The following is a 13,649-nucleotide window of genomic DNA, read 5'->3' as shown; positions in this document are numbered from 1 at the left end:
GGGGGCGGTGACCCGGGCCGGGGGCCGCCGCCGCTGCTGCTGTTTCTGGGAGCCACGCTGGTTTTCGCTGCCGGGGCCGCGCCAGGTAGGAACCGACCGGGACCTGGGCGGCCCTCGCGCCCCACCCCCGGACCGGGGTCTCGCTGCCTTCGGGTACCGGCGGAGTCCGCGAGCTGTGACAAGGGGGCGGGGGTAGCGCCTGGGCCGTGGCCAGGGCGGTGTATGGGGCGCGCAAGGAGGTGAGGGGCGTGCAGGAGGCAGGGAGGCGGGGGCAGCACCGGCCCGGGATTGCGGACCGCGGTAAGGGATGGGGGCGGGGCCTGGAGGTGGGGCGGGGCCTAAGGGTGCGACTTCGGGGCGGGGCCTGGAGGTGGGGGTGGGTTGTCGGGGAGTAAGACTTCAGGACGGCACTCAAGCTGGGGTCGGCCCTGGCCTGGCCTTTTAAGACTGCAGGTCGAGTGGGAAGCCTGAGTGGGGAAATGTTGAACTGGGTGTACAGTGTTCCCAGGCCTGAGAGGGCGGGCCCAGGGACTGGGTTTAAAGATGGGGGCGTGGCCTTGGGATACCTTGAAGCGGCTGCAGAGGGACGGCCCTGGTCTGGGAGGACGAGCCGCGGCGGGGCGGAGCCCAAGGGCCCTGCGCGCGTCGCTGCCCTGACGCCCCGCCCCTCGCCCTCCTGCCCACAGCGCGTGAGGTGGGCCGCGCGGTCGAGGCCACGGAGCCGGTGAAGAGCATCCCGGCGTGGGAGCCGCGCGCAAACGACACGCGGGAGGGGGCCGGCCCGTCAGCGACTGGGGAAGACGAAACCGCGTGGACGGCGGCCGCCGACGAGCAGGCGGCGGTGGGCCCCGGGGTCGGGCCAGAAGCGGCACTGGAGGCGTCGGCCGCGGTGACAGGCGCCGCCTGGCTGGAGACTGACAGCCCCGGCCTGGGCGGAGTGACCTCCGAAGTGGGCAGTGGCGATGCCCAGGCCCTCCCAGCCACACTCCCTGCTCCCGACGAGGCCCTGGGGCAGTCGTCAATACCCCACGCCACCCCCGAGGCTAGCGGGCCACCCTCCCCCACCCCTGGCAACAAGCCAAGCCCAGGCCCTGAACTCCCGAAGGAGAGGCCCCTGGAGGTTTGGCTGAACCTGGGAGGCAGCACACCTGGCCCTCATGGACCAGAGCCCACGTACCCTTTTCAGGGCACGCTGGAGCCCCAGCCAGCCTCAGATATAATTGACATCGACTACTTCGAAGGATTGGATGGGGAGGGCCGTGGTGCCGACCTGGGAAGCTTCCCAGGGTCACTAGGAACCTCGGAGCACCACCCCGATACCGACACTGGGGGAGAGACACCTTCATGGAGCCTGCTTGACTTATACGATGACTTCACTCCCTTTGATGAATCTGATTTCTACCCCACCACCTCATTCTATGACGACTTAGATGAAGAGGAGGAGGAAGAGGAGGATGACAAGGATGCAGTGGGAGGTGGAAACCTGGAAGATGAAAATGACCTTCTGATGCCCACCAGGAAGCCTGGCCTGGGGCCAGGGGCAGGCCAGCCCACTAGTCGGTGGCATGCTGTCCCCCCACAGCATACTCTGGGGATAGTCCCTGGCAGCAGCATTGCTCTCAGGCCCCGCCCAGGAGAGCCAGGCAGGGACCTGGCCCCAGGCGAGAATGGCACTGAGTGCCGCAGTGGTTTTGTGCGACATAACGGCTCCTGCCGGTCAGTGTGTGACCTCTTCCCCAGTTACTGTCACAATGGCGGCCAATGCTACCTGGTGGAGAACATAGGGGCCTTCTGCAGGTAAGGGTGTGGCAGACAGGTGCCCAGGGGCTTCTAAAAGAGCACCTGAAGAGTGTATGTGAGGCAGACTCAGCTAAGAGGGGAGTGTGACAGGCACAACATCCAAAAAGTTATATTCACAGGATTCCCAGGTCAAGAAATGTTCACTCAGATATTTTCTACAGAGTCACTTCTTAAAATGTACTTCTTGTGATTTCATCACTAGCAGAGGTTCCTTAGAAATAAGAGTTGTTGTTTTTTTTTTCTTTAACCTTTGCAGGGGTAAGGAGTTTTTGATGGAGAGTTCTATTATGGCTGTACTAGCAAAAAGAGGATGGGCCCATGAACCTACTCTGTAGGAAAGTTTGCTGCTGAACACTCCAAGTCATGTGTATGGCAGGAGGGCCTAGTCTGCCTGAGTGGGATGTGTAGGGGGTAGACATGTAAACTCAGAAGACCTTCTCACTGGGAGCAGACCCAGAAGAGCAGCCACTCAAGTTGGGAAAATTGAGCTGAGAGTCTTTCCTGGTGTAGCATATATGGTAGGGTTTCTTAACTTTGGGTGGTGGCTTTTTCTTTCTACCCTAAGGTTTGTCTTCCTTGGGATACCCAACCCATAATGTTTTTAAAGATCAGAGAGCTTAGTATCCCTAAAAACTTTGTCTGCAGCTGCTGTCCCATGCCTCATCAGGTAATCACTCGTTCACCTTCATTCTTGGGAACTGCCCTCACAGCGAGTTATTTAACAGTGCTGGAGAGCTTGCTGACTTACTCTGGAAGAATCACAAGTCAGAGGTGATCTGGATGGTTTACTTGTCTCTCTATCTTTTACTGCCCCTAGGAGTGGAGTAGAACCCTCACACTCCTTTGAGCTTTGTTTCCTCTGTTCCTAGGAGGAGCACTTCTGTTACCTAAGCGTCTCTTTTTTTGTATCATTCCCAATATTGTTTTCATAGTCTAATTTGAAAGTATGTCAAGAATTGAAATTCCTTAGGTCTTGATGTTCTAATGAGAGAATAACACATAGAAAGCAATGAATACTGAATCTTTGGCATAGAAGCTTGAGTTCCAGTCCTTTTTATAAAGTTTTTTTATTTGTTTGTTTTTTAATAAATGATCATGACATTAGGGTCACTGATACAGGGTGTGACCACAGAGTTCTGGTTGGAGTCATCCAGCCATTACCACGAAGAGGGGGTGTGATCAAGAAATTATGGCAACAAGAAGCTTACCAGTTGGTTAAGGGCTACCAGAAATAAGGGGAAACTCCGTGATTCTGCTCTTCAATCTCCAGCTTGGGGTACTACAGTGATGATTTCAGCCTGGAAGCTGTGGAATCTCTGCCAAATCATCATCTTTAATCCTGTTGGAGGCCTGGAGTTTTTTCCTTCAAAGTGAGCTCCCCATGAGAGGATGAGATTTGGAGCCCTTGCTGTCTCTGGAGTCCCCAGAGCCTCCTGGAGCTCTCAGGGGATTCCCAAGTGGAAGAGGAAGGTTTTCCTCCTCACTAAACTACACGGCTTTGCTGATAAGTCCACCAGTGTGTCACTGCCTTAGAAAGGCTTCTCAAGTCCACTTCAGCTCCCCTTGCTCGGCTTGTATCCCAGGATCACACATGGGCCTCCCTACCAGAGGTTCCTCTTCTGGCTGTGTACTCTTAGCCTGGCTAGAGAACTGTTTTGCATTCCACTCACAGGAGACTGCTGAGTCTTTAGTTGCAGACTGCAGCATGCCTTTGTCTCTGTCACCCTGACCCACTGCAGGAAAACGATCAGAGCTGTGGCAGAACTTCTCTAGAACAGTGAGTTAGAGGGCCCCTCTTAGAAGGAGATGCATTCCCTGGCATCCTCAGACAGCCTCCCTGTGACTGCAGAGGTTCATTTGAAGAAGAAAGAGGAATTCCTTATTAGCCATGTCTCCCCACCCAATTCTGGATGTAGAGTAGCCAATTCTCCCGGGCATAGTTTCCCCATTTCTGGACCCCTTTCTGTCATTCACCCTGAGGTTCATGTCCTTCCTCCTTTGCCTGCCTCTGTATCCTTCCACATCTTTCCTCTTTGAAGCAGCCTGGTTCCCATGGAAACAGCAATGTCATTGGAAGAGTTGGAGCCTGGGAATGTCCCCAAGGGCAGGAGAAAGTCACTCAACAAAAGGGCTAAAACCCACCCAGAGGAGTGATTCTCACTCTGTTTGCATGACCGTTCTCATGGTAATGGAGTAAGGAACTTTAGGGGCAGTACTTGGGGCTGCCGAGGTAGGAGGAGAATATACATCCATCTTTCTGTTTGTCCTTGTCTGCCACTTCCTTATTTTTCAGTGTCTAGCTAGCCACATGAGCTAGATGGGACTGCAAAGCAACAGATCACTTTTCATGTGCAGCGCAGATCCTAGCATTTTGTAGCCGTAGCTTCTATTCATTTTGTTTTCCATCTCTCTTTTGCCCAGAGCCCAGGGCAGGGAGGGGCCTCAGAGAATCCTGTGATTGCCCTCATTGAGACTGTCAGGCAGAAGGCCAGGATTCCCTTCCCTCTTCGGTCACTTAACGGTCATGTAACTTCAGTTACCTCACTTGTATCATGGACCTCCGAGCCACCAGTCCACTTCATAGGTGGGTTGTAAAGATGGGGTGAAAATATCAATTAGAAAGTGTGTACAGATATGGAGCATTCCAGTCCCTCTAGATTGTCATAGGAACAGGCTATTGAGGTAATTATTAGGGTCAAGCGCCAGGTCCTGGCTGCGGCTGCCAGCTCTGTCGCCTCAGTCTCCCCCATCCCTGCTGCAGGTGCAACACGCAAGACTACATCTGGCACAAGGGGATGCGCTGTGAGTCCATCATCACCGACTTCCAGGTGATGTGTGTGGCCGTCGGCTCGGCTGCCCTTGTGCTGCTCCTGCTCTTCATGATGACGGTATTCTTTGCCAAGAAGCTCTATCTGCTCAAGACGGAGAATACCAAGCTGCGTAGGACCAAGTAAGTCTGTGTCACCCAGCCTCACGTGATGGGAGGCACGCTGACCCCTGACCCCACTGTGCCCCTCCATCTGATCCAGAGATGTTGTCATAAGGGTCTCTGGCACCTGCTACTCAGCAACATTCCCAACACTATCACCATCCCTCTCCCCACACGGCAGGGAGGGTGCTTAAAGAAAAGCCAGCATATAGCAACTCCAAGCTCTATTTCCCAAGTAAGTTACTGTGCTCAACTTTCCCTGCCACCACCACCCCCTGCCTTCACCGGCTTCCTGGTCTTTGACCAGACCAGTATGAGGATTCCACTCATAAATCAGTGTGAAGAAACTCCCATCTCCCTCAAGTCTGCTGTCACCTCAATACCACCTCCTTCTCAATGAATGCTGAAGAGAAAAGGTTTCGCACCACAATGCATTGCTTTTTAAAAGCTTGCAAACCCCTGGTGCAAACAGAAGTGCAAGAAACTTAAGGAAATTCTCTACCTCTCCTGAGTAACATTTGGTGGAGGCGCTAGGATTGACCCTCTACACTACAGATCTTAAGGGCTCAGTTCAGTCCTTCCCTTAGCATAGCAGTGACTGTTGTGTGTATGTGAGCATCACCATGTGTTTACCCTTTAAGTCCATGCTTTGAATACTTGAACCTGCTCTTACATATAGGAGAGAGTCACTCTTAAACACTAAGCAAAACAAAAAACCCTTCTGAAATGTCACAGTTGTCACAAGTGGAGGAGATTTGAGCTCAGCTTCCTTGGGCCCAGGAGACAATTTATGCAGAATTGCCCCCACCTCCCTTCTAACCTGTTGGTCTCATTCATCTCCTCCCCCTGACCTGAAACTCCCTTCAGAGAATGACTGAAGGACTTTCCCTGAGTCCTGGGAAAAGGACAAAACACCATCTGTTGCTCCTTTGCTGGGTAGACACATGCAATGTGCAGATGCCAGCAGCTCTCTGCAGCCTTTCAGCTAACTGTAGTGGGGCTGAAAGGGCCCCTCCATTGTGCCTGTGCATTGAGGCAGGGCCGTATCTGTGCATGTGATCACTCTGGAGAGACACATGCCAGGACCCTATACCAAGGGCCTGGGTGAGCAAGGATGTTCAGAGAGGAGGGAGATGGGACCGCCAAAATGGGGGCAGCTGCTGATGAGGATGGAGGAGAGAAAGGAGCAGCTGCTAGGGGAGTGGAGAAATGAGACCTGTGGCCAGAGACAGGTCCTTATTCTAGGCCCTCCTCCCCCAGCCAGCTATAAGTTTTGCACAGAGCATGGCTCCTGTACCCCTTCAGCTCAGATACCATCTCCCCTGTTTCTCTCTGAATACTTTATTTCTTTCCCAAGCCTGGCTTCTGCTCTGTAGTAGTGCCCAATGCACTACAGATACTGCTGGAATTTATAGATTCTAAGACAAACACTTTCTTCACATATTAACATCTCTGAAATTGGATTGTGTCTTTTGCTGGCATCTCATAATCACTATTGGCCAGATGGCAGTCATGATGTAGTTGTAACTGCCTGGCATGCACGAACATGGTCATAGCTGTTCATATTGTTGTCAGTTCTTCATCTAAAGTCTAAATTAGCTGCTTCAAGTATAAAATAAAACTTCCAGGTGCTAAGAAAGTATTGGATTATTTAAATGGTAAAAGTTTTTTTCTTAATGGTGGATCTTATTACAATCCATGGCATTTGATGAAATACAATATTTGATGAAACATTACTACTATTGTTAAACTTTGCTATAATCATTTCACTTATATTTTCCCTTCTGTCTTCTGTCCTAATCAGCAAATTCCGGACCCCATCTGAGCTCCACAACGATAACTTCTCCCTCTCCACAATTGCTGAGGGTTCTCACCCAAATGTAAGGAAACTTTGCGACACTCCCCGTACCTCCTCCCCCCATGCCCGTGCCTTGGCTCACTATGATAACATTATCTGTCAGGTAACTTGTCTTCTTCACATCTCTCCTTATGCATGCTTCAGCTCCCTTCCCATGTCTTTGGTCTGTTTCAGAGTGTGTAGCCTCATCAGAACCCTGGAGATCAGCTTAGGGCAATGGGCTGGGTCATGGAAGGTGGAAGGGGAGTAAAGGCTTGATGATATATCACTTTCTTGGCAAGAAGAGTTATAGGTAGTAGAAAAGATTTTTTTCTAGGACAACTCAATTTTCAACTTCATCAAGGCTTCAGAAATCTGATTACTGTGTTCCTACTTTTCATATCAAGGAGAAACGGCTCTGCTTTTACTGCTGGGGAATTTCCTGATGGTCAGTGAAGCAAATGGTAGTTGCTCCCTGGGATGGGTGGAATAGGACCTTTGGGTTCTTGACCCTATTTGTGGACCCTAAGAACAGTCAAGCTTATTTATACACAACTGGATAGGACCAGAGGTGAGCACAAAATAGTGGTGGAACCATAGAGCATAAGTCTAGGGGTAAAAGTCAGATTCTGTTGTTAGAATAATGGGCTCAGAAATATCAGTTGAGACCAATAAAGGATCTCTGGACCCCAATAGCCACCACCCGTCAGTTTGTCATGCTATGGTGGCTTGCATGTTGCTATGATGCTAGAAGCTATGCTACCAGTATTTCAAGCACCAGCAGGGTCATCGATGGTGGACAGGTTTCAGCAGAGCTTCCAGACTAAAACAGACCAGGAGGAAAAGCCTAGCAATCTACTTCTGAAAATTAGCCAATGAAAACCCTATGAATCACAACATAATTTTGTTCAATATAATGCTGGAAGATGAACCCCTAGGTTGGAAGGCACTACACAATGACCACAGCAATGGACTCAGACATGCCAACAATCATGAAAATGGTGCAGGTCTGGGCAGCGTTTCCTTATGTTGTACATGGGGCCGCCATGAGTGGAGCTGACTTGATGGCAACTAACAACAATAACAGCAGACCCCAATAAACCATTTTTGGTCCAGTGTGTTGCCTGGAACAGACTGACCAGTGAAATACTGGATACCATCAGAGAGAATTTTGAAAACAAAACAGAATCCATCCTAGCCCCAAATCATGTCACATCCAAATCCAAAAATCCTGCACGTAATTGCAGCTCCATACCTCAAGATAATGCATTATTACACAGATTAGGAAGCTAAACTGAGACTTTTCACACTGAAACAATGACGTTTAAGAGAAAATTTTGAGGAAGTTCTTTGAAATAATGGAGTATCAGAACTTATAGAAGCCTTAAAAGTCTATACCAGTGCTGTCCGGTGGAACTTTTGGTGAGACAGAAATATTCTATATCTGCACTTTCCACCACAGCATCTGCTGGCTACATGTGACTACTGAGCTATTAAAACACGGCTAGTGCTGCAGTATTGGACAGCACATATCTACACCATTGCCTTTGTTTTATAGATGGGGAAACTGTGGCCCCAGAAGGAGGAAGAGAGAATAATAATAAATGTGACCTTGTTTACCAAATCCCAGAAGAGGAAAACTTGGCCTGGTGTGGGTGAAGTCAAGGGGTTTATTTAAGTATGAAATGAAACAGGTCAATTTAGGATAATTAAAGTCCATATAAAGAGTCAAAAAGGAATAGATACCATTTTACTTGGTGTGCCCCAAGATATGAATAAGCTAAAGATAGCTATAATTACCAAGGAAACAAAATGTCTTACAGACTTTAAGATTGATAACCACAGTCAACTCACAAGGACATAAACACCTTCAGGACAGGTCAGCATCTTGCTCATCTTGGTATATACTACATCCCTACCTTACCCAGCCCCTTGTAGTGATTAGTATGCACTCAGTCAGCATTTATTGAACATTAGTGAATGACAGTCTACCACAAAGTATCTTGTTTCCACCATCTGGTCTGCCGTTTTGTACGTGTGGGGCAGGTATTTTGACAGTATGGTAGTTCCTACAGTCAGGGTATTCGTTATTGACAGTTAATTCCTCCTACCACTCTGCCTGACAGAGCTCAAGGGTCCTTAGGAAAGTTTCTGACCCATGCATTTCTGGTCCAACATCCCTATCACAGGTACAGATACCTTTTCTCTTTATAAAGAGGGAGGGGAAGGAAATAGCTTTTCTTGGGGGGCTTGATTGCATGAGCCAGTACAAAGATTTCTTATCCTCTTTGGTTGACCCCGCTTTGTGGAAAGCAAAGCATTTGTATATGAAAGCTACCACTCACTTGAGTTCAGAATATGACTAGTCTTGAAAATGGAGTGGAGCAGGGGTGGTCAGTCATGGTGGACTCTGCCTTGAGGAGGGACTGTGGGAGGGGCTGGGGCAGCAAGCTCTGGTGGTCTCCTCTGCCTCTTGGATCTAGAGGATCATTTTCAGCTGGCATCCTTTATTCAAGTTGTGCCCAAGGGGACATCCTCTGCTCTCTGCAAAGGCACTGGGAGATGAGGGGGTGACTATCCCTCAGGGAGTATACCGGTGGATTTTCTAAGTTCACCTCTAATTCTCTCCGCCTAGTCTAAAGGTCAAACATTGACAGTTAAGATGATTGCCACTTTGATGTGAAGTTCATTGCTTCAACCATCACATTGATTGCTTACAAGTGGTGTTAGCAGGAGGCTTAAAGTGAGAAAGCCTCTGGGGTGAGCAGAGAAGTGCAACTTAGGACATCAAAGTCAGGCCTGCTGGTTTGGTCTCTCCCTATCCCTCACCCTTTACTCTTCAGATTTACTTGCTGGTATTCGTGTTTCCCAAGATTTTAGAGAGATCTGTTTATCTTAATGGAGGAGTTATTTCTTTTATAGAAGTAAGGCAGATTGATTGGGTCATTTTCCTGCTCTGTTCCAATAATCTCTACAAGTCACGCTCTGAAAAGATTTCGAACAAAAAAGTCTGTGGTGGGGCCGGATCAGTTGCTGGTATCTGTGTCGGTGGCACTTCCCTTCCCTCTCTGCTGTTCAGTGTTGCCGGTGTTGCCTTGCTCACGGGCCCTCCTGAATGGGTGCTAGGCGCTGGAGCTGGTGGCCATTGTCTGAGTCTGTAAGTGAGTCTCTTGGGTAGCTGAACAGCCAACCTCGAAAGGGAACACTAGAGAAAAGGGAAAAGCTTGAGACTCCTCAGCACCGCTTTGGAGGTTTGCAAGCTTTCCAGGAGGAATGCTGAATGTGTCGGAAGCTGGATACTCTCCAGGTGCACCGCATGAATGAAGTTGAAGTCACCTGAAACCCACAGGCAGACTGCCCAAACACTGAGAGCTGCCCTGTAGGTCCTCAGAGCTATGCTGTCGAGGGAATGTTGTGGATATAAATTGGGTCCTCCTAAAATTTGACAGGCCCTCCAGGACACTTCGGTTTGTTCCTAGGATTTCTCCATGATACCCCTTAGAGCTTTGTTTTTTACTATTCAAATCTTTCTTACTTTCCAGACTCTGTCTTTTCCATGTGTTTGATAAAGCACTGACTGCCCCCCTCTCTGGTAGAGGTTTGTGTCTGGACAAGGAGGGTCTAGGCCTGAACCCACATTACCCCTGGGCTGAAGGATGCTCATATGGCTGGGATAGAACGCCAGGGCGGGAGGGCACAGTAGTTCCCAGGACTTATGCCAGATGGTAGTCCAGCTCTCCCGTGATGAGGGACTTCTGCCAAATCAAAGGCAGATGGGGCTTTCTGTTGTGGGATTCAGCAACTCTAGGCTTAATAGGATCAAGTTCTTGCAGAAACACTTGGGTTAGCAGTTCTGTTTGTTGGAGGTACTTAGTTTGTCTAATAGGATTGTTGGATACCTGTGCTCCTTACTTTTAGAATATGTTGCTGCCACCCCTTGGCCCAGAAGCAGTTTTCTCATCTGTCCAAATCTTGTGAGCCCTCAAGGGGCCAGGTTTAAGGGGCCCCTACCTTCATGGCATCACAGCTTTGATGCCCAGGTTTATGAGGGACTAAACCCACTTTTTTTCACATTAGCAGAACGTTCTTGTGCTTAAGTATACCCCAAAAAGGAGAGGCAAGTATGGGCCCTCGTATCTTGTTCCAAGTTTTACTGTGATTCAAAGTCCATCCTACCCAGGATTTTAATGCCCCAACTCTCAAGCCTCCATGCCCATTGTCTTCTCCCAAAACAGTATAGAAGTACAGGAAATAAAAAGTGTAGTTCTACCACATCCCACTTCCCTCCCCATAAAATATGTATATATTTGTGTACACATGCACATGTATATCCTATATTTTTAAAACATAATAGGTTCTCACTATATATATGTTCTACCTCTTACTTTTTGTACTTACATCATGGAGATCTTTCCATCTCAGCAATGTAGATTTATGTGACTGAAAAGTTTTTTCTGAATCTCTCCAAGCAGTGATTGAAAATACCAAGTGCCTATGGGTGCCTTGCACACCTGCCCTGCATGCAGTCTGCCTCAGTACTATATTAAGTTCATTTCTTCTTGTTTTTGCCTCACTGTCTATAAATCATGTCTGAAATCTTTGAAACTCACTATCAAATTACTCTGCTCAAGCTATTCCTCTGGAAAAGTGTTAACTTACCCTGGGAATAATGAACAGGTAACAGTGATTCCTATATGTACAGTACTTTTGAGCTCCCCTAGTGCACTATAAGGAACCCTGGTTGCACAGTGGTTAAAGTGCTCAGCTGCTAACCAAGAGGTTGACAGATCAAACCAGCTGCTCCATGGGAGAAAGATGAGGCAGTCTGCTTCTGTAAAGATTACAGCCTTGGAAACCCTATGGGACAGTTCTGTTCTGTCCTATAGAGTTACTATGAGTTGGAATCAACTTGACAGCAGTAGGTTTGGTTTTGGGTTAGTGCACTATACACATAAGCATCATGGAAAAGCCTGGAGCCTTTCCCTACTTTCTTTCCAACCAATCACTACCCTAACCTAGTGTTCTTATGGGTCAAACTCAGTAGCAGGCAGCATGGACAAGAGCTCACTAGAGTTTTATGGAGAATGCTCTGGTCCTTGGTAGTGAGTTGATTTGTAGAAGTGGTTAAAACAAGAAGTCTTAGCTCACTGGTCAGATAAGGACGTTCTCTTTTTTTCTTGCCACCCATCAATCGGCCTGAGTAGTTGTACAACGTCTGGTTAGCAGAGTTGCGAGCATTTACAGTAGCTGTTTGGGGTACCAAAGAAAGAACTGAGACCTGCTGACTCTCCACGGTTCTAATCCCTTCAAGTAAGCCCTAGGAAAGGAGTAGTGGTAAGATAGGAGTTGCTGTAAAAGTTCTTTGAATGTCCAGAATGTGGGCTTGGAGGACTGTGTGCCATGAGGGTTTCCTGATAACCCTTAACAAGCAAATTCAGTTCAGGTTCAGGAGCTTGCATAGGGCTGAATGCAGCATTACGTGGATTGGCACGAGGGTGTGGGTATACTGAAGAACCAGCAGCATGGATGCCGTTTGATGCAGAAAATGGCAGGCCATTGAGGCAACAGGACTCATTCGAACATGGCACTTGGATTGAGGAAACACCTTTTTAAGTATCATCTTTTGGTAGGTAAAGGTCTAATAGTAAAAGGTCTCTAGTCAGAGAATGTATATTTGCTGTGGATGGAGGGGCCCTGGCTTTGCCAGGGCAGCCCTGCACCTGACCATAGCTCTGTGAGTGCGCCACTATATGCACTGATGTTTCCTGTCCAAGACCTGCCTGGGAGAGCAGAACACAACGCATTGGAGAGCCAGAGGAAAGAGGGGCCGTGTAGGCCCACCAAAGCTCATCAACATGCAAGACTTTACAGAGGCCCAGGAGCTCTGGTGGCGCAGTGGTTAAGTGCTTGGCTGCTAACCAGAAGGTTAGAACCTACCAGTGGCTCCTTGGGAGAAAAGACGTGGTGATCTAAAGATTATAGCCTAGGAAAATCTATGGGGCAGTTCTACTCTGACCTATAGGGTCGCTATGAGTCCAAATCAACTCAATGGCACACAACAACAAGGGCCCTCTAAAGGAACAGTATTAAAAGGGACTTTCTTCCCAATCTTTGTCTAAGAGAAAACCTTGGACTGGCCCAAATTAAAAGTATTGTAACCGAGTTACCGGGCAAATTTTCATTTATATCTGGCCATTGCTTTTAAGGGTGAATTTCCTAAAAAGTAGCTGCTAATCGGTTATTTTTGTTCATTCAAGTCTTAAAGCTTTCTTCCTTTTTTCAGTGATACTTCTTTCAGCCAGATAGAATTTTCATTTGATTGCTATAATCATTGTCTCTTTCCCTCTACCCCCCGCCCCACAACTTTTTTCCTCTTCCAGGATGATACAAGTGCTCCCCACAAAATCCAGGAAGTTCTCAAGTCTTGCCTGAAAGAGGAGGAGTCCTTTAACATCCAAAACTCCATGTCGCCCAAACTTGAGAGTAACAAAGGTGACCAGGCTGACTTGGATGTGAACTGTCTGCAGAATAACTTAACCTGAAGCGGAGCAAGAGAAAAAGAAACGGGGGGAGGGGGGAACATTATCTCCTCTTGTACAGAGTCTATTTCTTGTAACCATTTGTTAAACCCTTTTCTTTTTCTGATCTCATGGCATGCTTTGACATATTTTGTACAGGAGGGAAAAAAAAATTAGCAAAGAACTTGAATGGAATTGCATACATTGAATTGTTTTGTCTGTGCTGTCTGTACATTGCTTCTGCTGCTGTGATTTCTAAACCTATGCTGTTATTCAACTGACTTTTTTTTGTACTTTGACCCACCTTTTTTTGAGATACCAGTAAAAAACAAAGTTCTTGAAATAAAACTTTTAAAAAAGTTATCTATTTTCCTGATGTCATTATATCCACTCCCTACCCATTCTTATCAGTTTGAGTTGAATTCTTGCCTTCATTGAAGATGTATATTTAAATATGTTTGAAATCCCAGAAGTGGTTTATATCGCCAACTATTAAGAATGCTCTTTTATTCTTTCATAAATATTTATTCAGCTTACTCTGAGCCAGGCACTGTGCTAGATGCCG

The 13,649-nt window shown here is 47.9% G+C and overlaps 1 protein-coding gene across 1 annotated transcript in view; it reads left to right on the top strand.

Moving 5' to 3' along the window:
- Positions 1–13,447, top strand: part of CSPG5 (chondroitin sulfate proteoglycan 5) — a 14,486-nt gene extending 1,039 nt beyond the window's left edge. Inside the window, exons 3-7 of the mRNA XM_004368719.1 lie at positions 3–85; positions 687–1,797; positions 4,562–4,750; positions 6,534–6,690; positions 12,947–13,447. Of these exons, the coding sequence (XP_004368776.1) occupies positions 3–85; positions 687–1,797; positions 4,562–4,750; positions 6,534–6,690; positions 12,947–13,108 (1,702 nt within the window). The 3' untranslated portion in view covers positions 13,109–13,447. The remainder of the gene's footprint in view (positions 1–2; positions 86–686; positions 1,798–4,561; positions 4,751–6,533; positions 6,691–12,946) is intronic.
- Positions 13,448–13,649: the final 202 nt, after the last annotated feature.

Source organism: Trichechus manatus, unplaced genomic scaffold (genome assembly GCF_000243295.1).
Source record: "Trichechus manatus latirostris isolate Lorelei unplaced genomic scaffold, TriManLat1.0 scaffold00001, whole genome shotgun sequence".
Lineage (NCBI taxonomy): Eukaryota > Metazoa > Chordata > Mammalia > Sirenia > Trichechidae > Trichechus > Trichechus manatus.
Note: the sequence above shows the minus strand (reverse complement) of the source record. Positions and strands in the feature narration are given on the sequence as shown.